Source organism: Rhinatrema bivittatum, chromosome 5 (genome assembly GCF_901001135.1).
Source record: "Rhinatrema bivittatum chromosome 5, aRhiBiv1.1, whole genome shotgun sequence".
In the NCBI taxonomy this organism is placed as follows: domain Eukaryota; kingdom Metazoa; phylum Chordata; class Amphibia; order Gymnophiona; family Rhinatrematidae; genus Rhinatrema; species Rhinatrema bivittatum.
This window is the reverse complement of record NC_042619.1, coordinates 213,909,679-213,934,149: the sequence shown is the minus strand read 5'-3', so window position 1 is coordinate 213,934,149 and position 24,471 is coordinate 213,909,679. Positions and strand designations below refer to the sequence as shown.

Here is a 24,471-nt window from a genome sequence, read left to right as displayed (position 1 = left end):
GGCCCTTGTTGGTTGCTGTTTGAATCCTATTCCCCATTATCCCTTGCTATTGAAGCAGAGGGCCATGTTGGAATTGCATCAAAAGTATGAGGCTTATTGTTTAAGGGTAGTAACCACGGCATCAGCAAGTTACCCCAATGCACTCATTTCTTCATTTCCATCCTGTAATCTTTAGGGATCTACATTGTTTATTCCATGCCCCTTTGAATTCTTTCACTGTTTTCATCTTCACCACCTCCTTTGGAAGGGCATTCCAGCATCTACCACCTTCTCCATGAACAAATATTTCCTGACATTGTTTCTGAGTCGCCATCCCTGGAGTTTCATTTTGTGACCCCCTAGTTCTAATGATCTCTTTCCATCAGAAAAGGTATTTTTATTTATGTATTTTATTTGTTTATGTAGTTTTGTATCCCGACATTCATTTAGAAAAACATCACATCGGTTTCCATTTAACATAACTTGGCAACAGAGCTTTACAATTGTCAAAAATTAAAGAACAAATAGATTGAGAAACACAGCTAGAAGAAAACTAGGTTGTTAAATATAACACTTGCATAACAATTTGGGAAATAACAGGTGGTAGAAAATTGTATAAATACAGGGAATTGAGATTAGGGATTTAAAGCAAGGAATGTACAAAGCATTCGCTAAATAAAGCTAAGTGATAACTAGGTGGAAAAGGCATGATTGAAGTAACATTTTGATAAGGTATGCCGATTGTGCATTATTAAAACTTTTCAAGTATCTGTGCAGACATGGCCCTATCTTTCCTTGGTGCCGATGAGTCCTTAGCTGCAGAGTTTTGTACCATCCTCTATTTCTTCAGCTTCAAAGATGCCCACCATGAGGACATGCCCTGTTTAGGCATCTTCTTTCATGCCTTTCGTACCCGAAGGCCTCTGTACCTTGCTCGACCCCAGACTTGAAACACTGGGGGACCAGCGCCACAGGTGAGGGGAGCCCTCACAATGGAGTAGGGAGGGAGAGAGAGAGAGAGAGAGAGAGAGATATGAAGAGCCCTGGCTTGACTCAAAAATGTCAGGAGCCTGAGGATGTCCTGCTCCTGGAATAAGAATGGCTCAAGTGTACAGATTCATGCCAGCGTTTATCCTTAGGCGTTCTAAGATCCCATATCTTCCATGCTCGTAACTGCTGCACCTGGGAGATATGTACCCACAATTGCAGCATTTTGCCATATAGTAATATGGGCCCAGATGCATATAAGAGACCTGATGAAGATCTGTGATAAGACATCCAGTGTCCACAAATGCAGACCTTAAAGCTGCTAATAAGCAGCTTTCTTCTTGGGCCTTCCTTAGACATGCTCTATTTTTTTTTTTGTAGCACTTAAAAGTGCTGAGAGGCTACAAAAGCCACAAACTAAAAAGACTAATGATTCAGAGAAAAACTTGCAAAATCATGAAAGGAGTTGAACAGGTTAATGTAAATAGATTATTTAATCTCTCAGATAATAGGACTAGGGGGCACTCCATGAAGTTAGTAAGTAGCTCATTTAAAATAAATCAGAGAAAATTCTTTCACTCAAAACATAGTTAAATTCTGGAATTCATTGCCAGAGGACATGGTTAAGGCAATTAGTGTAACTGGGTTTAAAAAAACTTTGGATAAGTTCCTAGAGGAGAAGTCCATAAACTGCTATTAATCAATAGCTTGGGATCTGTTTAATGTTTAGGTACTTGCGACTTCAACTGGCCACAGTTGGACACAGGATGCTGGGCTTGATAGACCCTTTGTGTGATCCAGTATGGCATATCTTATGTACTTAAAATAAGAGAGAGAAGGTGTGTGTGTGTTTGGGGGGGGGGGCGCATATGTCTGTGCAGTAGCTCAGACAAAAAGAGACTGAGGGGCTCAAGAGGCAGCATGTGAACTCCAGTACAGGCTCAGTAAAACTTGAGTTCTGATACATAGGTCCATTCAGCACAATCAGATGATGTCACTTACATATAATGGCTAATTCAGTTTGTTAGTGGAGCAGCAATTTCATCTGAAATGAACCATTCTCTTAGCATCAGATTTTTGCCACCAGCAAAAATGCTAAGTAGGGATGCTGTGTCTGTTCAAAAGAATATGGCATTTACTGTTTCTACCTCTGCACTGTTGAGTTCCCAAGTTAATAAGTATACTACATCAACCAGTATGGTAGGAAAAGTTGAATATCCTATTAGGGGAGAGGAGCGAACTGACCCAGTGGCTCAGTGTAAGTGCCGTGCACTGCCTTGTGAAGAACCTGGGTTTAATTCATAGGTCAGGTCTTCTGCTCTCCAAGCCAGCAAGGGCTGATGCTGGGATTCCCTCCCTGACTCCTGGGAAGAGTGTCCCAGTTATTGTACAACAGTGACAAAAAGTGAGTGGATTTAGGGCCTATGATTTCAGAGTTCCAGGAGGAGTCTTGGTACAAGGCACCCCGCTGAGAGCTGTTGCTGCAAAAACTGGGCTAGGTGGGTTGGGAGGAGATATAAAATACAGAAAGTCACCAGCCAGCTGCAAATGAAGTTCATGGCATCAGGATACCATCCCTGGTTCCAGCTGAGTTAGGAGTCCAAAACAACAAGAGGAAACTTTTTGGTCAAAATAAAAATATTTAAAGCTGTGATAAGAAAATATTATGTAGCTGCATTTAAATTGTTCCCTTTTTCATTTAACTGTGGCCCACAGGAAGCATCCCAGCTTGTCACATGCAGTTCAACTCGCTGACAAGGCTGAATTATCTCTCACAGCAAGGGAACATGTTACAACATCTAAGATGATGCACTCATTTTATTTTTGTTAACATTTAACAGCCTGCAGACATTTCCTCGGGTGGCAAAATTAAGGTGGGTATATAATACATATATACTGCATTTTTCTCAATATTGCAAACTAAATCTAACTAGCTTTAATCTTGAATCTAAAACTAATATTAAGATCTCTAATTAGAAATAGGGAACATTGTGATGCTCCCATTTCACTTAAAATATAGAAGCAGCTGAAGTAAAAGTGCTTTTACATCTAGTGGCTGGATCCAGCAGTCTAACACCTGTGCATGGGGCAGTATGTCATAGTACATTTGCTGCAGAATGCACAAATAGCACGGTTTCATTTGGTTTTTAACATACATATGCAGCCATTTCAATATTGTTCCAATTCCTGCTGCATGACAGGATGTTATTCTATTTACGAAGTGAGGTTTACATTCTCGCTTAACGACCTTTTCTTTTGAGCTTGTTCAAAGCTATTTCGATGCATAATTTACAAGAGCCTGTTAGAATTAAGATCAAGCAAGATGTGATGCAGCCTATAACAGTCCTTCATGAATCATTCACAGAGGCAGTTTCTCAAATCTTATATGCCTTTCTCAGTTGTATTAGGTTCAGTGGAATACTTTTTCTTTGATTTCATTATGCCAAGTGTTTCATTCCAGATTCAGGAAAAAATGTTTTTTCTCCTCTTGTGCTACATATAAAACATGGTGAATAGGAAGCAGATTTCCTCTCATCAGTGTTACGTTATGAAGATTTTGAAGCAATCAACATGGCAGAGCAATTTTGTGTTTCAGGACCCTTTAGGCGCAGAGTGTCCGACAGGATGGGAGGCATCTCTATGTGCACTCACTACTAGGGAGGAGACCAAAACAACTTCACTCTTATTAAAAAAAAAAAAAGAAAGAAAGAAAAAGAAAAGCACAATATAAAATCAGAATGATGCACATTGTTGCTCCTTTTATTGGTATATTGGCCAAAACTTAACTCATTTTTTGTTAATGAGAATGTTTGACTGTAGTAAAATGGCATTCCAGTGCAGAGCAGCCCTCTGTCGATGAAAGTGAGGGGCTGGAATTTTAAGGCAGAGATTAAGTTTATGGCCGAGAGTCTTCCATTTATGATTCTATATAGCCCATCCACATCAGAATATTGCAATGTACAATACCTAAATGGTCTCTTACAACATAAGAATGAAAATTATGTGCTGCCTGCATGCAGCAACCTTTTAGGTTATGTTTGAAACAGTTTGCTGATTTGAAGTCACATTTTTACAAATGTAGCAGCCTATGGACTAAGCTGTGATACTTTCAGTGAATTAAAGTGGTGCTATGTAATAAGGGGACTACCATGTATATTAATTCTCGTTAACCAGGCTTAGGTGAATATGTTGGTACATTAGATTTAGCATGTCTCATATGCTAAATAAGTAAATGCCACAATAATGAACTAAGTACTGCAGTTCACATTTAGGCCTCTTAGTCCCCGAACAGAGAAAAAAAAAAAGAGAAGGTCAGGATGTGTTAGCAGGCAATGGGTTGGGTCATGGTTTACATCTCACTAATGACATCAGCTGCAGAAAGAACACATTTGGAGTTCTCAATTCAGCTTCCACCATGTATTATGGATAAATGCAAAAAAAAGTTTTGTTAAATTTTTCCCCCTGAGTTTTCTTCTCCTCCTTTGGCCTTCCAGCTCAGTCAGAACTAGGGCTGGGGATCCAGTTATACCATCATTCACTACTGCTTGAGCACCTTCCCTTTATTTTTATATTACTTTCCCTACTACTTACTTTGCCCAATCACTGAAGTGACAGACCTCAGCCAGGAGCCATGCAACAGGGCTCTTTCTGGATCACTGCAGTTATAGGCCCTAAGTCCCTGTTGTGCATAGACTAAGAATTTTGTTCTCTCAAGTAGAGTGGTAGAACTCATTCACGATTAATCAATTGATATGAAAGTTCCATTCCTTAAAATGTGAAGAACTACTTAAAAGTCATATTCCTATGAACATCTGAAAATAACACTCCTCTGTTACTACCATTTCAGAACTCGAGTGAAAATGCAACAAGACATGGATGCTACTTATCCCAGTTACCTAACTTTCTCTGTATCTACATCTGACTACAGCAATAACCTCACAATCTCAACCAACACTGAATTAATGGGAACCAGGTCTCCAGAAATCTCCAATGAAACAGAATGCCTTATAAATGAAGGATCATTGACTGGAGCATTAGCTGTGTCATACTCCATTATTTTTGTCATTGGACTGATAGGTAATGTGCTAGCCCTGTATGTTTTTCTATACATTCAGAACAAATGGAATTCCATCCAGGTTTATTTGCTTAATGTAGTCATCGCAGACCTTCTGCTCATCTTTTGTTTGCCTTTCAGAGTCATGCATCATATTGCCCAAAATAAGTGGCTGCTACATCCAATTTTCTGCAAAGTTGTTGGTAATTTATTTTATATGAATATGTACATCAGTATAATACTGTTGGGACTGATAAGCCTGGATCGTTATACAAAGATTACACGCTCTCAACGACAGAGAGTATCAAAGGTCAAGTGGAGCATTTACATCTGCTGCATATTGTGGGCAACAGCAATAATAGCTGTCATTCTAATGATTGGCCAGCATCTTGGGAAAGAAGAGTATCATCCTCACTTGTGCTTCCATTACCGAGACAAGCAGAAAGCAAAATGGAAAGCAGGTTTTAACTATTTGCTTGTAATTGTCTTTTGGATAGTTTTTATCTTACTAATCCTTTCCTATGTTAAAATTGCCAAGAATCTTTTGAAAATCTCCAAGAAAAGATCACATTTTCCTAACTCTGGAAAGTATAAAACAACAGCTCAGAAATCCTTCATTGTACTCTTCATCTTTACTATATGTTTTGTTCCTTATCACATTTTACGATTTATCTACATTACATCTCAGCTGCAAAATACATCTTGCTACTGGAAGGAGATAATTCATAAAAGCAATGAGATCATGCTCGTGCTCTCAGCTTGCAACAGTTGCTTAGATCCACTTATGTATTTCTTCCTATCTAGCAGTGTGCGTAAAACAGTATTCCACCTCCTATGTCAAGGCCACCGTGATACAGACAGAAGTGATAGTCATACTTCAGAATTTGCACAGAGACATTCTCCAACAGATGGCCAAAGTAGCGCTATACCCATTCATGCTGTCTTTTCTACCAGCGTTACTCAGTCAGCCTGATCCAAAGAAACCCTTAAGTTCAGCAAGAAGCCATAAACAGTAATCAACCCATGTTCTATACTGGGGATGAGCAAAAAAGTGTTGATGGAAGAACCATGGCAGGATAACATTTCTTTTCTGATTCTCTTTATGAGTCAGGATGATGAAATCTGACATTTCTGTTGACATTACAAAGACTAAATAAAAAGGCATAGAAATAAGATACATACTCCTTCCATTATTCTAACATTATTTCACAAGAAAAGAACCTTTTCACAATTACAAGTTAGTCAGGCTACATGTCCCTTCAGTTACCAGGTTGGTGGAAAGGTACAATCTGGTAAGACCACAGGGGACCTAGTCTGACAGATGTTCAGGAAACTGACACAGGATTATTGTGGAGTTTTATGGTAAGACAAGGGAGGGTGTACCCAAGTCTAAACTATATAAGGAATCAAGCAAGCTTGTCTGCCCAGGAGGGTGGAATATAAAGGAGGAAGACAACAAAAATGGTTTTGGCTAAGAAGTGATATCCTACAGGCGATTATGATCTATGGCTGGCAATTGGAATATATTCTTGGCAGTGTGGACAGGAAATACTGGGATCTATTTTGCCATCATCTACTATATAAACTGTATTACTAGTCTATGTTTTGTACCAAATGTAAACAATTTACCAAAAAAATGTACAAAAATAAAATGCCATTTATTTCCAACTAATCTAGCTTCATTTACGATATTCACTAGTGTTCCAAGAGGAAGCGCTGATCTTAGATTATTCAGGGAAAGTGTAAAAAGTATTTAGTATTTTGAAGGAAAGTTTGAAAGACCTCATACAACAGCAGTTTTACCCTTGTACTTTACTAGAAATACATGAAGCAGTAAAACTCGGGCATTCTACTGCCAAGTTATTAAACTAACAGTTTGTATTTTCATGCTATTGTTTAGACAGAAATAGGGATAAGTTTCATTTTAATAAGCATTTTGCACCTTTCTGATTCAAAGAACCATTCCGCAGACAGTTTTATAAGCTTTGTTAGGTTGTTTTAGGTAAAAACGACATTTTAGAAGCTTTTTAAAAGCCCCTAGTGCCTTTCAATGATTGGAATTGAGTTGGGAGTCTGCTACTCACAGTATACACACCATATTAATTATCATTATAGTACTTCTGCTTTGATGATGCATTACAATTAGAAATAGAGTCCAAGCAGCAAAAAGAAATAGAGAGCTAAACCAATAGGCTCACTTAAAAAATAATAATTTTTCATTTGAATTTGGTTTATTTGTAAGGAACAGGCTACTTACGCAAAGTGATACCTTTGTCAATCTATCATACACTCAAATTCCCATGTACTATTTTAGACGTGTTAAACTGTTACCAAAGACGTGTGCATCTGCTCATTGTTATTCTTGCCTACAAGTTTCTACTCATTGCTGCAACATTTTACAGGCTAAGAATATCATACCTGCCCTCAGTTACTATATATTTGCCACTAGAGCAGGCCTCCCCAACTATAGTTGTAGCTGGACTCACAAGTGCCTCAAAGGGCAGTGCTCTTCATGCACAAGCAACAGCATTAGTAGTAGAAGTCACTGTGGGGCTTATGAGCCAGCACATGTTTACTGGCCCTGCCCTTGCATGAGTTTCTGTGGTAATAAGAAGTCCTGCATAAGGATGGATCAAGGCTGCTGCAGGATTTATGAGCTTGCACTGGCTTAGAGGCTCTGTGCTGATTTTCATCACTAATCCATTGCTGCTTGTAGATTTCTATCAGGCTTTGGACAAGCCATGAGAGGAAGGGTGGGCAGAGTGTGCACAGGTCAGTGATGTGGCCGTTGCTCCTTTCCTTTTTGAAGGGAGGGATCAGATGTAGGACAGGTTGGATGGTTGGATCAGCTGGAAAAGTATTGGCTGTAGAGGGTGAGGGGGTAATGACAGAAGATCAACTGGTGGATTTAAGAGGAGCTGGACATGAGAGGGGATCAACTAGGGGGATGTGAGAGAAAGTCTGGAGGGGAGGCTGGGATGTAAGAAAGAAATGACAGAGGAACAACTGGGGTTATAAAAATGGCTTGGAGATGAGAGAGGATGGTGAGTGGAAACTGGGGATGTAAGAGGGGACCAAGCTGGAGGGGATGGATGTTGAGGGAGGGAATCAATGGGAATTGCAGGGAAGGTGAGAGTGGAGTGATTGTTCAAGGGAAACTGCACCCCTACTAATTTGTTTTGGTCATCTTCTAGGGTCATTTGAATTTTTGAGGACTAAAAAATAGGATCATATTGGCTAAAGGTTTGGGATGCCCTGCACTAGAGAGGTTAGTGCTACTCCTAAACACTACTGGATGTATGCAGTATTGTACAAAAATACATAAGAGACCAACCCTGCTCAGTAAAGTTTACAATCTAATCAAGACAAACACACAGAGCAAAAATCTGAGAATTTCATTTAAGACAATCATTAAAAATTAATGAGGCTGTAAGTAGGACAATCAGGGGTTACGATTTAAAAGAAGCCTCAAAAAAGGTGGGTTTTTAGAAGGTATTTAAATGAGGCAAAAGATAACATTACGTACAAGCTCAGGAAGTCTATTCCAAGTAAATGCCGCAGCCAGGTGGAAAACATGGAGTCAGGAATTGGCAGTAGAGGACAGGGGTGACTTGTTTGAGTGAAATGAACGAGGAGGGGGCGTAGATAGAGATAAGCCAAACTCTGTATGCAGTGCAACAATGGAAAAACAAAAACATTACCTTTATGGTCTCTTTATTCTATATTTGATGAGGGTTTGTTTGTATTCTGCATGTGTGACCCACATAAGGGTATTCAGCAAGCTAGTAGTTTCTGCGTAGGGATCTATAGCAGCTTGGCTTCTTCTGTTTTCCTAATAAGAGATGCACTAGTATTTAGGGCCTGGTTTAATATTTGTAGTGTTGCCATTTCATAGGTTTGGTTGTTACTATTTGAGTATGTTCCATAATACAGGTGTAACTTTGTACAGATTAGTTTGTGGGAATTATTGCTATAATTCTGATTCCATTTCTTCAGGTTTGCACAGCATGCAGAGTGGCTTTTTTAGGTTTCCATTCCAGTATCTGACTCTGTATTTGTAATTTGTGGTCTTTCTGTACTTGGTGAAGGGTCAGTTCTGTGTGTGTGATCAAGGTGAGGTATTTACGAGCATGTAGGCGTTTGTATCAGCTTTACTTCTTGTGTTTTCTCATTAGGTCATACATTGGTAGTAAGTTGTCTTTTCATAAGAAGGGCTATGGTGCCTGGCAGTAGGGAGAGTTTGTGTTGCTGTTACTGACATGACACCAGAATATCTTTTTTGTATGGCGAGTTGTATGGGGAATGTCCTAGTTCTGCTCTGCACCCATTGTTAGGATTCCTGTGAATGTAGAGTTTATTTTTATCCCCATGACAGTCATGTGTTCAGAGTGTCACACATGCAAGAACCATCTGTCAGAAAAAAAAGTTGAGAACCACTGTTACAGAGAAAAACTGCACGTTAGCAGTTTTTGGATATGTGTAGAAAAGGAGAGAAGAGAGTCAAAGATGACTCTAAGGTTAAGGGCTGAGGGGACTGAGAGGATTATAGTTATCCACAGAAATAATGACGAGAAGAAGAGGAGAGAAGTGGGCTTAGGGGGAATGAGCCAGAGTTCTATTTTGGCCCGCTGAGTTTTAAGATGGAATGGGAAATACAGGGAGCAATGGATATCCAAGCAGGTTGAGATCTGAAACTGAATTCCTGATGAAATTTCTGGTGTAGAGAGGTAATCTGGGAATTATCAGCACAGAGATGGTACTGAAAGCCATGAGAGGAAATCAGAGAACCAAGGAATAAGTATACAGAAAGAAAGAAGAGGACTCAGGAGCGAATCCTAAGACAAAAATTAGTAAAACAGAACATGACGGCAGAAAAAGACAATATGGCCTATCTAGTCTGACCATCTGTCCAATTTATCTAGCCCTTAAAATTCCCACCACTCCATTAGAGATCTCCTTTATTTATCCCATGCTTTGAGGCTCACCCATCCTGTGCTTAGAAACCTTAAGAAATATTTAAATGTGTCTATCATATCTCCCTTATCTAGCCTTTCCTCTAGGGTCTGCCAGATACTGCACTTTACTTACATCTCCGATCTGCCACAAGCCTCATACAGTGACGTCATCTAGAGGGACTGAGGAGACAGAATAAAGGGAACACCCTTTAAGCAGGCCACTGCCTGGTGGGCCTTTGGCTAAGGGCCTGCCAAATGGCCTGCCCTTTGTGTTCCCCTTCGTGGGCCACTGGTTATCAGTTCCTGGGTAGGGGTTTGTTTAATTTATGTCCAGAAGAGTGGTTTGAATTACTTATGGATTTAGATATTCAGCAAATATTATGGTTTAACCACCATTTAATTCTATTTAAACTGGCAACAGAAGCCATTGTTAAAGGTAACAAAAAGCACTTAAAGAAACACATTAGACCAAGTGCGCTACTAGAGGTGTTTTCGGAACAATAGAGGGCTGAGACAGAGGAGCAAAATGGGGAAAGTGGAAATGTGAAAAGGCTGATTGAGAGATGGACAAAAGTCTTTCTATGATACATGATAGGGTGGCACCTTCTAAAGGGATTTTGGTGCGAGAGGCTGGGAAACTTGCCCCTTGGTTTATGAAGGAGCTGTTAATTCAGCAGCAGAAATTAAGGAAAACAAAGAAAATAATATAAATTTCAAGTAGAGGATAATTATACTGAATATGCCTCTTTACAGGAAGAGAAGGTGCTCTGTAACAAAATCAGAGTTGACTGCTATGCTAAGAGGATTGAGAAATCTATAAACCACACTCTGAGTTTTATGCTAGAGTTCAAAAGTTAACTGGGCATCAAAAATTAGAACTGCATGATTACCTTAACTGTGACACTTTTGTACACAATTTTGAGAAGAAGGTGAGAAAAATCAATTCTCAGGTCTCCCCCAACTTGAAGGTAGTGAGGGAGTATAATGGAGAAGTAGAATTACCAGCAAAATGGTCAGTTTTAGTCCTGTCCATTTTAGTGTTCTCCCTTGATTCAACTTTCTGATCAACCAATCAAAGAAATTGATCAGATTCCTCTGACAAGATTCACCTCTAGTAAAATTATGCTGCCTTGGATCTTGCAATCCTTTGGATTCCAGAAACTGGCACTACCCTCTGTTTTAGCAGCGATTCCATTAACTCTCTCATCACAGAGGTTGGATTAACCACTCTGTAGTTCCCAGCCTCAAATTACTTTCATTTTATGAACAGAAACCATATTCCCCTTTTTCTAGTCCTCTGGGACTACTCCCGACTCTAAAGTGATAGTGGGATGGCAGTAGGGGGAGGATCTGCCAAAGGAAACAATAGCATACCTGGTTCTTGTGCTCCCAGAAAAGGAGTTGCAGATGTTTGAAATGGAATCAAGTTAGATGGATTTCACAAAATTTATTTTGCAAGTCTAATATAGAAAGATCCATGCTAAAAATCTATCTGATTTTGTCATAAATCTCAGTAATCCCCCTCAACACTCATTTCTCTATAGAAAAGTATGCTCATCTGACGATCTCAGCAATCATCTAATCACGGATCTCTCACTCATAGACGTCACGACACCTAATTCAGCCATAAACTCCTGGTCAACAATAACAGAAAATGTGGCAAACAAACTATGTCCACTGATAACAAAAAAAGTCAAACAAGGTGCGTCAAAAAGGCAGCCTTGGTTCACTAACGAACTTAAAAACCTCAAACTCAATTTACGTCAGAAAGAAAGTAAATGGCGTAAAACCCCTTCCCCTATTACACTTTCCTCTTACAAACTCGCCCTCCACTCATACAAGAGTTCCACCTTAAAAACAAAAAGAGACTACTACGCACATAAGATTCATGACATTATATCTTCGACCCCAAAGCGCTTTTCACTTTCGTCTCCAATTTAACTCAGGCCAATACACCGGACATACCATCCAACCAAGCACAATCAAAAGCTGATGAGCTGGCACTCTTCTTCAGTAATAAAATTACAAACCTCCTAACACAACTTAAGCCCAATACAGGCACTCCAGACAGCACTTACGTATTCCACAACAAGGAAATATCCCTACAATCTTTTGAACTCACCACCTCCGCAGAGATCCAAACACTTCTGAAGAAAATGAAACCTTCTTCTCACCCCTTCGACCAAATCCCATCTAAATTACTACTTCTAATCCCAGACACCATAAACAAATCTCTAGCGGACATCATAAACTGCTCATTCACCCAGGGTTACTATCCAGATGACCTTAAACTAGCATCCATCAAACCGCTTCTCAAGAAACCTAATTTGGACCCCAAAGATCCTAACAGCTACCGTCCAATTTCCAATCTTCCTTTCATTGCCAAGGTGATGGAGAAACTAGTAAACACGCAATTATCAGATTACATAGAAGAACACAAAATTCTATTCCCTACTCAATTCGGTTTCAGAAAAGCCTCAAGTACCGAATCACTACTCATTTCACTTACGGACTACCTGACTTTAGGCCTCGACAAAGGACAGGCCTTCCTATTGATCCTATTAGATCTATCTATCGGCGGCTTTCGACACTGTAAACCACGCCATATTACTAAACCAGCTGGCGAACATCGGTATTGCAGGATCAGCGCTGTCTTGGTTCAAGACTTTCTTAGAGAACAGAGGTTTCAAAGTTAAAATCCACAACAAAGAATCCCATAGATACCCATCTTCACAAGGAGTTCCTCAGGGTTCCTCCCTCTCACCTACACTCTTCAACTTATATCTTCTCCCGCTTGGCCAACTTCTAAACAAATTGAACCTAATACACTTTATTTATGCCGACGACATCCAGATTGTGATCCCCCTTAAAGAATCCATCAACAAAACTCTAGAAATGTGGGAAAACTGTTTTCAAGAAATTAATGACCTTCTATCCAGCTTAAACCTAATTCTTAACCAATCAAAAAGTGAATTCCTGCTAATCTCTCCAGATAACTGCAAAATCACCACGAACCCGCCAACCAACTTACAAATCTCAAAAGTAAGAGATCTAGGAGTTTCGATAGACAACCGGCTAAACCTAAAATCATTTATTAATCAAACAACTAAAGACTGCTTCCACAAACTTCACACATTAAAAAGAATAAAACCCCTATTTCATTTCCTTGATTACAGAACAGTGCTCCAAGCAATAATCTTTGCGAAAAGAGATTACTGCAACGCTATTCTACTAGGCCTCCCATCATCCCATACTAAACCTCTCCAAATGATTCATAACACGGCAGCAAGAATCCTTACGAACAAGAGGAGAAGAGATCACATTACGCCAGTACTCAAAGACCTTCACTGGCTGCCAATCCACTACAGAATAATCCATAAATCCCTCACCACAATCTTCAAAAATATTCATGGACTAGCTCCTCTCAATCTACAAATAGCTCTCAAAAAACACTCCTCCAACAGACCCATAAGAGAAGCTTACAGAGAATATCTACAGGTACCACACGCCAATACCACCCAACATATAACACTGAGAGACAGGGCCTTCTCTACAGCAGGTCCCCCACTATGGAACTCAATACCCTTAGAATTACGACAGGAACCATGTCTTCCAACCTTCAGAAAGAGACTTAAGACATGGCTGTTCAAGAAAGCCTTTCCGGACCCTGACTGATGCTCGACCGCCAAATACAGCAAGACTGATTATCACCCAATAAACTGATACAGACTTACCAACCACTGCACGTTCTACTTCTTGTTAAACTTCTTGTTAAACTTCTATCATCCTCTTCTTCTACTCCCAGTTAGAACCATCCTTGTTTTATTGTAACTGCTTTTTCTGTGCACTTGTTATAATTTGTTATATTTTGTAAATGTATACTCATGTTATAGTTATGTACGTTTATAATTTATTGATCACCCCTTGTTTTATGTAAACCGACATGATACGAACTCCGTGAATGCCGGTATAGAAAAAACTCAAATAAAAATAAAATAATAAATAAAATCCATGGATGATTTTTCCAGAAACTGCCCTGTTTAAAAAAAATATAGTTTCTCAAATTAGACAACTTACAGGCACTACATATGTTTGTTGAATTAGCTGACAAATCAGTTTGTTTGACGATCTATACTTCCAAAAGCAAAGTATATGGTGAAAAAGGAAATAGTTACTTTCTTCACAACACTTGTTATATCTTCATTACCTGCACTGCTAGTCATGCTGCAACAACGACCCTAGTCAACGACAAACAAGAATAATCACACAACCTAATAGTGCCAATCTTTCATATTTTGTGACAACATTGGTAGCACAATGATTCCCAAACCTGTCCTGGAGGATCCCCCAACCAGTCAGGTTTTCATGATATCAACAATGAATATGCATGAGATAAATTTGCATGCTAATTTTATCTCATGCTTATTTTGGGTATCCTCAAAACCTAACTGGCTGGGGTCCCCCAGGGCAGGTTTGGAAATCTCTGTGCTAGAGTTTAGCGTTTGGTTTCTTTAGTCAATACTTAATCATTGTTTCATTTCACGTAATACCTAATTATTGTTCCATTCTTTTTCTTTGGGCTGTGTGATTATTACTGACCAGCATGGAGTACAATTAACTACTTTTTTTTTTTTTTTTTAGTTTTTTATTAAGATGAATGAGACTATGTTACAATATATTCCATGCAGGGAACTTGTTTGATTCCTTTTTTCAATCTGAATTTGGATGAGATTTAATTAACTGTGGCTTTGTTAAAACAATTCATAATTATATTGTGAACACTGGAAAGTCCACAGTTGTTCACAGAAGGGGGTATACTTCACATGTACAGAACTAAAGTATTTCAACAGGCTATCAGAAAGCTGCCTAGGTTGAATAGATGATACTTGCTTTATTCTGTATTAGTTTATGCTGTCTGCCACCTAGAGCCTTTTCTGGATGGGTGACAAATACATACAAATAGTGCATAATGTCATATGATAGAGATCTATAAACTCTGAAAGAATAAGAAAGTATTTCCTTTCCAGAAATTGTAGTAAATTAAATCCTTGAGGAAAAATGTAACTGTGCAAAAAAGAGGCTAATTACAGAGCAGCAATGAGCATCTGTGACTGCAGTTTCAATGGCTGTGTTAAAATATAAGAAGAATTTTTGGGACTCTAGACACTTGGTAAAAAGAAGGGTGACCAAAATGATAAAAGGGTATAGAACAGCCCCCCTGTGAGGAAAGGCTAAAGAAGTTAGGGCTCTTTAGCTTGGAGAAGAGATGGCTGAAGAGAGATATGATATAGGTCTATAAATCATGAGTGGAGAAAACAGGTAAATGTAAATCAGTTTACATTTCAAAAATACTAAAAAGACTAGGAGACACTCCATGAAGTTAGCAAGTAGCAAATGTAAAACAAATCGCAGAAAATATTTTTTCACTCAATGCACAATTAAACTCTGGAATTCATTGCTAGAGGCTGTGGTAAAGGCAGTTAGTGAGCTGGGTTTAAAAAAAGGTTTGGATAAGTTTATGAAGGAAAAGCCAATAAACTTATTAACTAGGTAGACTTGGGGAAAACTATTACTTACCCCTGGATGTAAGCAGAGTTGCATAGTTGTAACAGGTGTTCTCCTAGGACAGCAGGATGCTAGTCTTCACATGTGGGTGACATCATCAGATGGAGCCCGGCACGGAAAACTTCTGTCAACGTTTCTAGAACTTTGACTAGGCACACTGAGCAAGCCCAGCATGCCACTATCCACATGTCCATGTAAGGTCCCTCTTCAGTCTCGTAATAGAATTCACAAAAATAAAATAAACATTAGAAACCCAGCTCCGTGGGGTGGAAGGTGGGTTTCCTGAGGACTAACATCCTGCTGTCCTACGAGAAAACCTGTTACAGGTAAGCAACTCTGCTTTTTCCTAGGACAAGCAGGATGGTAGTCTTCACATGTGGGTGAATACCTAGCTATAGGCTGCTCCCATATGTACCAGGAGCATACAGCATTTAACTAGGTGCCAATGGGCACAACAAACTAGTGCTGGTAACAAGAGGGGGAGCCAGCCTGAACAAGGGGAATAAGGTTAGAAGAGTTGGGTTTAACTACAGAAAAGGTTCTGCAGGACCGACTGACTGAAATGGCTGTTACATTGACCTTCTTTGTCCAAGCAGTAGTGTGAACAAAGGTGTGCAGGGAAATCCAGGTTGCAGCTTTACATATTTCATCCACGGGGACCGCATGAAAGTGGGTCACTGAAGTCACCATTGCTTGAATGGAGTGAGCTTTGACAGCTCAGCTGTAGACCCGCCTGCACGTAGAAGAAAGATGCTGTCTGTAACCCAGTTAGACGAGGTCTGCTTGCATATGACAACTTCCAATCTATTTTTGTCGAACGAAAAGAAGAGTTGCATAGTCCATCTGTGGCTTGCTGTTCGGTTCCAGATAGAACGCTAAGGCCTTTTTGCATTCTAGACTGTGCAGAGTTCGCTCACCCCAATGCAAATGAAGCTTAGGAAAGAAGGTTGGCAGGACGATGTACTGATTAAGGAGGAACTCAGTCACCACCTTCAACAGGAACATAGGGTGAGTGCAGTGAACTACTCGAATGTGGAAAAACTTCGTGTAGGGGTGGATATGACACCAGCGCCTGAAGTTCACTAACCCTGCCCGCCGAGGTGACCACTACCAAGAAAATGATCTTCCAGATCAGGTACTTCAGGTCACAAGAGTTCAAGGGCTCAAAGGGAGCCGTCATCAGGTGGGCCAAGTCCACACTGAGGTCCCAGGAAACCGCAGGGGTCTTGAGGGGAGGTTTCAGCTGGAGTAGACCATGCATGAAATGACCCACAACAGGCTGCATCGAGAAGAACATAAGAACATGCCATACTGGGTTAGACCAAGGGTCCATCAAGCCCAGCATCCTGTTTCCAACAGTGGCCAATCCAGGCTATAAGTACCTGGCAAGTACCCAAAAACTAAGTCTATCCCATGCTACTGATGCTAGTAATAGACGTGGCTATTTTCTAAGTCAACTTGATTATTTATTTAGGAGTTTTTTTATATACCGAGGTATAGCAACAAGATGCCTTCACTCCGGTTTACATTTACAACAACCTGTTACATCTAAAGCATTTAAACAGTAACGGGAACTGGTTCTGAACAATAACTTAGTACAATAGATAAAAACCAAACAAACGATATAAATCATATAACGAGGTATATAGCCGTGCTCAAATTATGTATGGGGAGGAATTGTTAGAGGGAGATGATTGGTGAGGATTCAGTGAGTCAGAGAAAAAGTCATTGGAATGATATTGCGTACTCTGAGATGAGATGCAGTAGGTGTGGTCTGTTGTGTTATCCTATGCCGTCCTTGAGTGTTTGGTTAAAAAGCCATGTTTTGAGTTCTTTTTTTTAAAAGCTTTAAGGTTTTAACAGCAGGTAATGGACTTCTCCTCCAAGAACTTATCAAATCCTTTTTTAAACTAGCTAGACTAAACTACACTAACCACATCCCCTGGCAACAAATTCCAGAGTTTGTGTGTTGAATGAAAAAGAACTTTCTCCGATTAGTTTTAAATGTGTCACATGCGAACTTCATGGAGTACCCCCTAGTTATAATAACATGTCATACTGGGTCAGACCAAGGGTCCATCAAGCCCAGCATCCTGTTTCCAACAGTGGCCAATCCAGGCCATAAGAACCTGGCAAGTACCCAAAAACTAAGTCTATTCCATGTTACTGTTGCTAGTAATAGCAGTGGCTGTCAACTTAATTAATAGCAGGTAATGGACTTCTCCTCCAAGAACTTATCCAATTCTTTTTTAAACACAGCTATACTAACTGCACTAACCACATCCTCTGGCAACAAATTCCAGAGTTTAATTGTGCGTTGAGTGAAAAAGAACTTTCGCCGATTAGTTTTAAATGTGCCTCATGCTAACTTCATGGAGTGCCACCTAGTCTATTATCTGAAAGAGTAAATAACTGATTCACATCTACCCGTCTAGACCACTCATGATTTTAAACACCTCTATCATATCCCCCCTCAGCCGTCACTTCTCCAAGCTGAAAAGTCCTAACTTATCCTTCTATTATCTGAAAGAGTAAGTAACCAATTCACATATATCTGTTCTAGAACTCTCATGATTTTAAACACCTCTATCATATGCCCCCCTCAGCCGTCTCTTGTCCAAGTTGAACAGTCCTAACCTCTTTAGTTTTCCTCATAGGGGAGATGGGCGATCCATCCACTCCTTCGTGGTAGGCTCTAATCACACTGAGATGCACTCTTACCAAGGTGGTCTTTAAGCCAGTGTCTGAGAGGTACAGCAGGTAATCTAATAACTTGGAGGTAGAACACGAGAACGGGTTCAACCCCTGGTTATCACACCACAATGAAAATCTCTTCCACTTGAGGCCATAAGACTTCCTAGTGGATTCCCACAGGACCCAAGACACACCTTCTGAGAGATTCAGGGGCTGTACGGTTACTCTTTCAACATCCAAGCTGTGAGGGACAAGGCCTGGAGAGGTTGGGATGGCACAGCCTCCCCTGATCTAGCATTATGAGGTCCAGAGACGTTCCCAGATGGATCGGATCCCAGAGGGAAAGGTTCTGCTGGAACGGGAACCAGATCTTCAGGGGCCAATAAGGCTTGATGAGAATCATGGTCCTGCTTGAGTTTCAGGAGTGTTTTGGAATCCAGAGAAAGTGGAGGATAGGCATACAAGAGACCCCTGCCCCAGTGAACGGCTAAGGCATCTGACACTGTCCTATTCCCCCTCCCCCCCCAGGTCAGGGAGCAGAATTGGTCCACTTTCTTGTTGCAAGGGGAAGCGAAGAGGTCCACGTCCGGAGTCCCCCAAAGATGGAAGATCCAGTCATTTTCCTCCTGCTTCAGGGACCACTCGTGCGGTCAGAAATCTGGTTTATCTCCAACTGATTCATTTTCTGCTGAAGCTTTTCTAAAATATTTCTCTCTGAAAGTTGAGAATCTCAGTTTGACTTTTGCCAATGTCACTCCATTGTATCATGATTTTCCTTCTCTATGTCCACATGGTCTTCTTTCAACGATGTAAACTCTACTGAAGTATCTATCATCTCTTCAATGAACAATGTATTCTGTCCTTCAACCAATGCCCCATCGCCCTTTTCAAGGCTATTAATGACAGTATTGCTCCACTGTTAATGACTATAGTTAACAAATCAATCCAATCTGGATGTGTTGCTGATTGTCTTAAAAAGGCAGTTATCAAACCTCTCTAGAAGAAACCTAGTTTGAATCCTTCTGATTTACCTAATTATAGGCCAATTTCTTCCTTACCATTTGTCTCTAAGATCATTGAATGTGCCGTGCTACAGCAACTTATAGACTTTATACAGGACAATGAAATACTTGATCCTCACCAGTTCGGTTTTCAACACTCCATGAGCACAAAATTATTATTAGTGTCATTAATAGATACTATTAGATGAGGTTTAGACAATGGGCAACAAGTTTTGTTTGTTTCATTAGATATTTTGTCAGCTTTTGACACTGTTGATCATGAGATTCTTATATTTCGTTTGTGTGAATGTGGAACAACAGGAAATGTTTTAAATTGGTTTTTATCCTATCATATTAATCGGACACATCAAGTTAAATTTAATAATCAATTCTCTACATTTCATCAATTAAAATCTGGCATTCCTCAAGGTTCTGCCTTCTTGGCAGTGTTATTCAACCTGTACTTGGCTCCAATTTCAAAACTCCTTGCCAATGTTACAGATGGATATAAAATATATTCAAACAACATTCAGTCTTTCATTCACTTACACCCCACATGGGATAAAACCTTTGAACATATTTGTATTTCCTTAATTAAACAGTGGCTACATCAAAACAAACTTTCCCTAAATACTTCTAAAATTCAGTTTTTACTGATTCATAGGCCTCATTCTATCTGTCAGTAGGATTCTGTTTCTATTGATAACTTTAGTTTTCTCACTAGTGTCTGTATAAAAAGTTTAGGTGTCTGGATTGACCCTTCCCTTTCTTTTCAACCATAAATCAAATCTATAATCAGAGCTGGTTTTTTTTTTAAATTACATATATTAGCAGGTTTATGTCATCTTCTACATTATCAAGATTTCTCATTACTGTTTGTGTGATTATCTTCCTCCACATTGTTCATTGCAATAGTCTTTATTTTGGCCTTCCCACTAATTCTTTATATTCATTACAATGGCTTCTGAACTTTGCCGCTAGATTGATCATTGGTGCTAAATGCAATGATCACATTACGCCTGTACTTGAAAAGTTAAAGTGGCTACCAATCCAGCAACGAATCCATTATAAAATTGGCATGACTATCTTAAGTTATTAACAGGTCGATACAGTAAAGTGTGCTCCGTCGGAGCGCACTGTCAGCCTGCTCTGGACGCGTGTTTTCCCTTACCCCTTATTCAGTAAGGGGAGGAAAACACGCGGCCCACCCGCGGCACCTAATAGCGCCCTCAACATGCAAATGCATGTTGATGGCCCTATTAGGTATGCGCGCGGGATCCAGTAAGTAAAATGTGCAGCCAAGCCGCACATTTTACTCTAAGAAATTAGCGCCGACCTAAAGGTCGGCGCTAATTTCTTCCGGCGCCAGGAAAGTGCACAGAAAAGCAGTAAAAACTGCTTTTCTGTGCACCCTCCGACTTAATATCATTGCGATATTAAGTCGGAGGTCCCCAAAAGTAAAAAAAAGTAAAAAAAAAAAAAAAAAATTTGAATTCGGCCCGCGGCTGTCGGACCGAAAACCGGACGCTCAATTTTGCCGGCGTCCGGTTTCCGAGCCCGTGGCTGTCAGCGGGCTCGAGAACAGACGCCGGCAAAATTGAGCGTCGGCTGTCAAACCCGCTGACAGCCGCCGCTCCAAGCCAAAAGGAGGCGCTAGGGACGCGCTAGTGTCCCCAGCGCCTCCTTTCCCTCGTTTGCACCGCATCGCCTAATTTGCATACTGGATCGCTCGCACCGGCCAAGGGCCGGTGCGTGCGCCGGGAGAGCAGGCGTTCGTCCGCTCTCCCGCGGTTTTACAGTATCGGGCTGTAAGTACAGATTATTGTTCATGGGCAAATGCCATGTTAAAAATATATAAACCATCACGAGAATTGAGATCTCAACATGGACTGCTGGATATTCCATCTGTTTGCCACGTCTGTCTCTCGGTAATAAGGGACTCTGCTTTCTCGGTTGCTGCACCCATTTTTTGGAACTCTATCGATGGAACTTTGGTTACATGACTGCCTCAAGAAATTTAGACTTCTTTTAAAAAGCTTTTTATTGAATCAGGCATTTTCTTGATAACGGTTTGCCAGACTTCTTTATTAGGTTTTGCAGTTTGTGATCTTTTATGTTTGATTATTTAGTTTTTGTGGGTTTTTTTTAACCGTCTTATGTTTATATATTGATATTTATGTTTTTATTATGTATGTTACTTAAATTATAAATTACTTAGGCCTATTTTGTGTTAAGTGATTAATAAATTTTAATAAATGAAATGAAATGAAAGGAATGACTTAGTCCATTCACCAGAACATTCTCCTGTCCCGGCAAGTATCTGGCTTGAAGAAGAATCTTCTGGAATAAGGCCCACGACCAGATTTGGACTGCCTCATGGCATAGGAGGAACGATCCCATTCCTCCCTGCTTGTTGAGGTACAACATTTTTATTTATTTTATTTATATTCCGCTTTTCTCACTTTTTTCCAGCGCTTCAAAGTGGATTACATTCAGGTACTGTAGGTATTTCCCTATCCCCAGAGGGCTTACAATCTGGACAAGCATGACCTTGCCGGACAGTTGATCTTGAAATGCCCAGAGGGCATAACAGATCGCCCGCAGCTCCAGGAAATTGATCTGACACCTCAGGTGTCCGGCAAGGTCATGCTTGTCCAGATTGTAAGCCCTCTGGGGATAGGGAATACCTACAGTACCTGAATGTAATCCATTGGAAAAAAGTGCTTCAGGTTTTTGACTTTCACTTGGAGAGCAACAGCCTGATCCCTCTGCTGCTCTCCAAGTGAAGCCACAAGCAGCTGGGGAGCTGCTTGTGGCTTTTGCTTCCAGGGCTGGCGAGGCTGAGATTTTTGATAAGGCCTCGTAACTCGGGATCTTGTTGGTGGGGGATAGTACTTTCTTGGGTGGAAGAATGACTTCTTAGAGTCCTTCTTGAAGGGCTGTCTAGAAGGGAAGTCAGAACGTATCGATGAGAGCTGTTTGAGGGTCTAATGATGGTCCTTTAACTCAGCCACTATTTGCTGAATCTGTTCACCGAATAGATTATCTCCTATACAGGGCAGGTCAGAAAGCCTGTCTTGTACTTCTGGGAGAAGGTCAGAGGACTTGAGCCAGGCCCAGCGTTTTGCCGAAATGGCAGCTGCAGACACTCTAGTGGAGGTGGCGAAGATATCGTAAGCTGTTCTTATATCATGCTTTCCTGCCTCAAACCCTTTATTGACAAGGATTTGAAGATGTTCCTGGAATTGGTCAGGCAGGGTGTCAGAGAAGTTCTGTATTTGCTTGAAAATTTGCTTGAAAATGACCCTGTTGTATTGGGTCATGTACAGCTGGTAAGAAGCAATTCTGGAGATGAGCATGGCCCCTTGGAACACTCGTCGACCAATATTGTCTAGGAATTTGTGTTCCTTGACAGGAGGGATAGAGGAGTGTGGCTTCATCCTTTTTGCTTTCTTTTGAGCTGATTCTACCACAACTGAGGGGTGGTCAAGCTGGGATTTCTGAAAGCCAGGGGCTGACTGTACGAAATAAGTAGTGTCAGCCTTTCTGTGTACTGGAGCAATTGATCCAGGATTTCCCCAGTTCTTTTTGAGGAGGTCAAGAAGAACTTGATGAATGGGAATAGAAGTGATCACTTTAGGGGCATCCAGGAATGCGGAACGGTGTTTCTCCTCCCGATGAAGCTGTCATCGGGGAGCGCACCGGAGCCATCGGAGACCCGGGAATCGCCGGTGGAAGGGCCGTCATGAGCACCTCCATCCGGGATAGCAGCGGTGCCAGCGCTGCTGGAATCGGGTCGATGACCGGTTCCACTCTCTGTGCCGGTGCCAGAAGAACCTGGAGTCATTGCATCACCTTGTCGATGGCCTCCTGGACCAGCCCGTCCAGTTCTTCCCGGAGACCTGGGGCAATCAGCCCCGGCTCCGTGACGGAAGGAGGCTGAGGCACAGTCGGAGGGACCACCTTTACAGGTGGAATCGCGACTCCCAAACCCCGATCGGGTGAGGGTGGCCTCGATGTCCCGGTCGCAGGAGTGGTCGGTGCCGTTCCTGGACGGGGCTTCTTCGGTGGTGGCTCGGACGATGGCGAGGTCGATTTCGCTCCCTCGATGGTCCGAGACTTATGATGCCGATGGCGATGTTTCTCCCTGCGATCCCCTCGATCTTGAGGGGAAGAAACGGGAGTCGATGGCCGTGAAGACGTCGATGGCGGACGGTCACTGGACGGTTGTCGGTGGTGGTGTGATGCCAATGGTGCCGGTTCCGATGACGTCGATGCGATGGACGGCGTTGGGGTGTGAGCACGGAAAAGGAGTCCCATCTTCTCCATTCTGGCTTTGTGACCTTTTGGTGTCATAAGAGCACATTTGGTGCAAGTCAGGACATCATGCTCACGGCCTAAACACATTATACAGACATGGTGTGAGTTCAGTCCGGGCACCGACAAAAACCCGACGCCATGGCCATAGAAAAATCGAGCCGCGGTACTGTCGACGGCCAGTGGGCCGCGAGGGCCAAACTAGACGGTAATTGATGAAAAACTGTGAAAAACTTACCGGAGTACCGCGGCCTGAGAAAGTTAGAGGAGGGACCCTTGTGGGGCAATTTAATTTTTATTAAGTCCATGAGGAAAATTCCTGTCAGGAATCTCTTCAGAGCTCCTAAACCGCGAGGCTACTGCTGCACGGAAAAAAGAAGACTGAAGGGGGACCCCTGCTGGCTGCAGGATTAGTGCCATGCTGGGCATGCCCAGTAGGGGCCAGTCAAAGTTCTGGAAACTTTGACAGACGTTTTCTGTGATTGGCTCCATCCTGATGATGTCACCCATATGTGAGGACTACCATCCTGCTTGTCCTGTGAGAACTGATATTACATAACTTATAATTCCCTTATCTAATCAATTTGTAGGCAATTTTACATAAGAACATAAGATATGCCATACTGAATCAGACCCAAGGATCCATTAAGCACAGTATCCTTTTTCTAACAGTGGCTAATCTAAGTTACAAGTAGCTGGCAAGTACCCAAATATTAAATAAATCTCAAGCTACTATTGCTTATAAATTAATAGCAGTTTATGGATTTTTCCTCTAGGAAGTTATCCAAACTTTTTTTAAACCCAGTTACACTTACTCCTGTAACCACATCCTCTGGCAATGGATTTCAGAGCTTAACTTCTATTATCTGAGAGTAAATAACCAATTTACATTAACTTGTTCAAGTCCTTTCATGATTTT

General features: G+C 41.1%; 2 protein-coding genes across 8 annotated transcripts in view; one reads left to right on the top strand and one right to left on the bottom strand.

Moving 5' to 3' along the window:
* The window catches only part of CASK (calcium/calmodulin dependent serine protein kinase), a 1,033,919-nt gene that overhangs the window by 462,874 nt on the left and 546,574 nt on the right, over positions 1-24,471 (bottom strand). The gene's annotated exons all lie outside the window — the stretch shown is intronic.
* On the top strand, positions 2,699-6,688 carry GPR34 (G protein-coupled receptor 34). The gene is made up of 2 exons (XM_029603136.1): positions 2,699-2,840; positions 4,814-6,688. The coding sequence occupies exon 2, from the start codon at positions 4,827-4,829 to the stop codon at positions 5,991-5,993; it is 1,167 nt and encodes a 388-aa protein (XP_029458996.1). The 5' UTR covers positions 2,699-2,840; positions 4,814-4,826; the 3' UTR covers positions 5,994-6,688.

Excerpts from the sequence above, each read along its gene's own strand:
- GPR34 (XM_029603136.1), top strand. The coding sequence starts at position 4,827 with ATGCAACAAGACATGGATGCTACTTATCCCAGTTACCTAACTTTCTCT.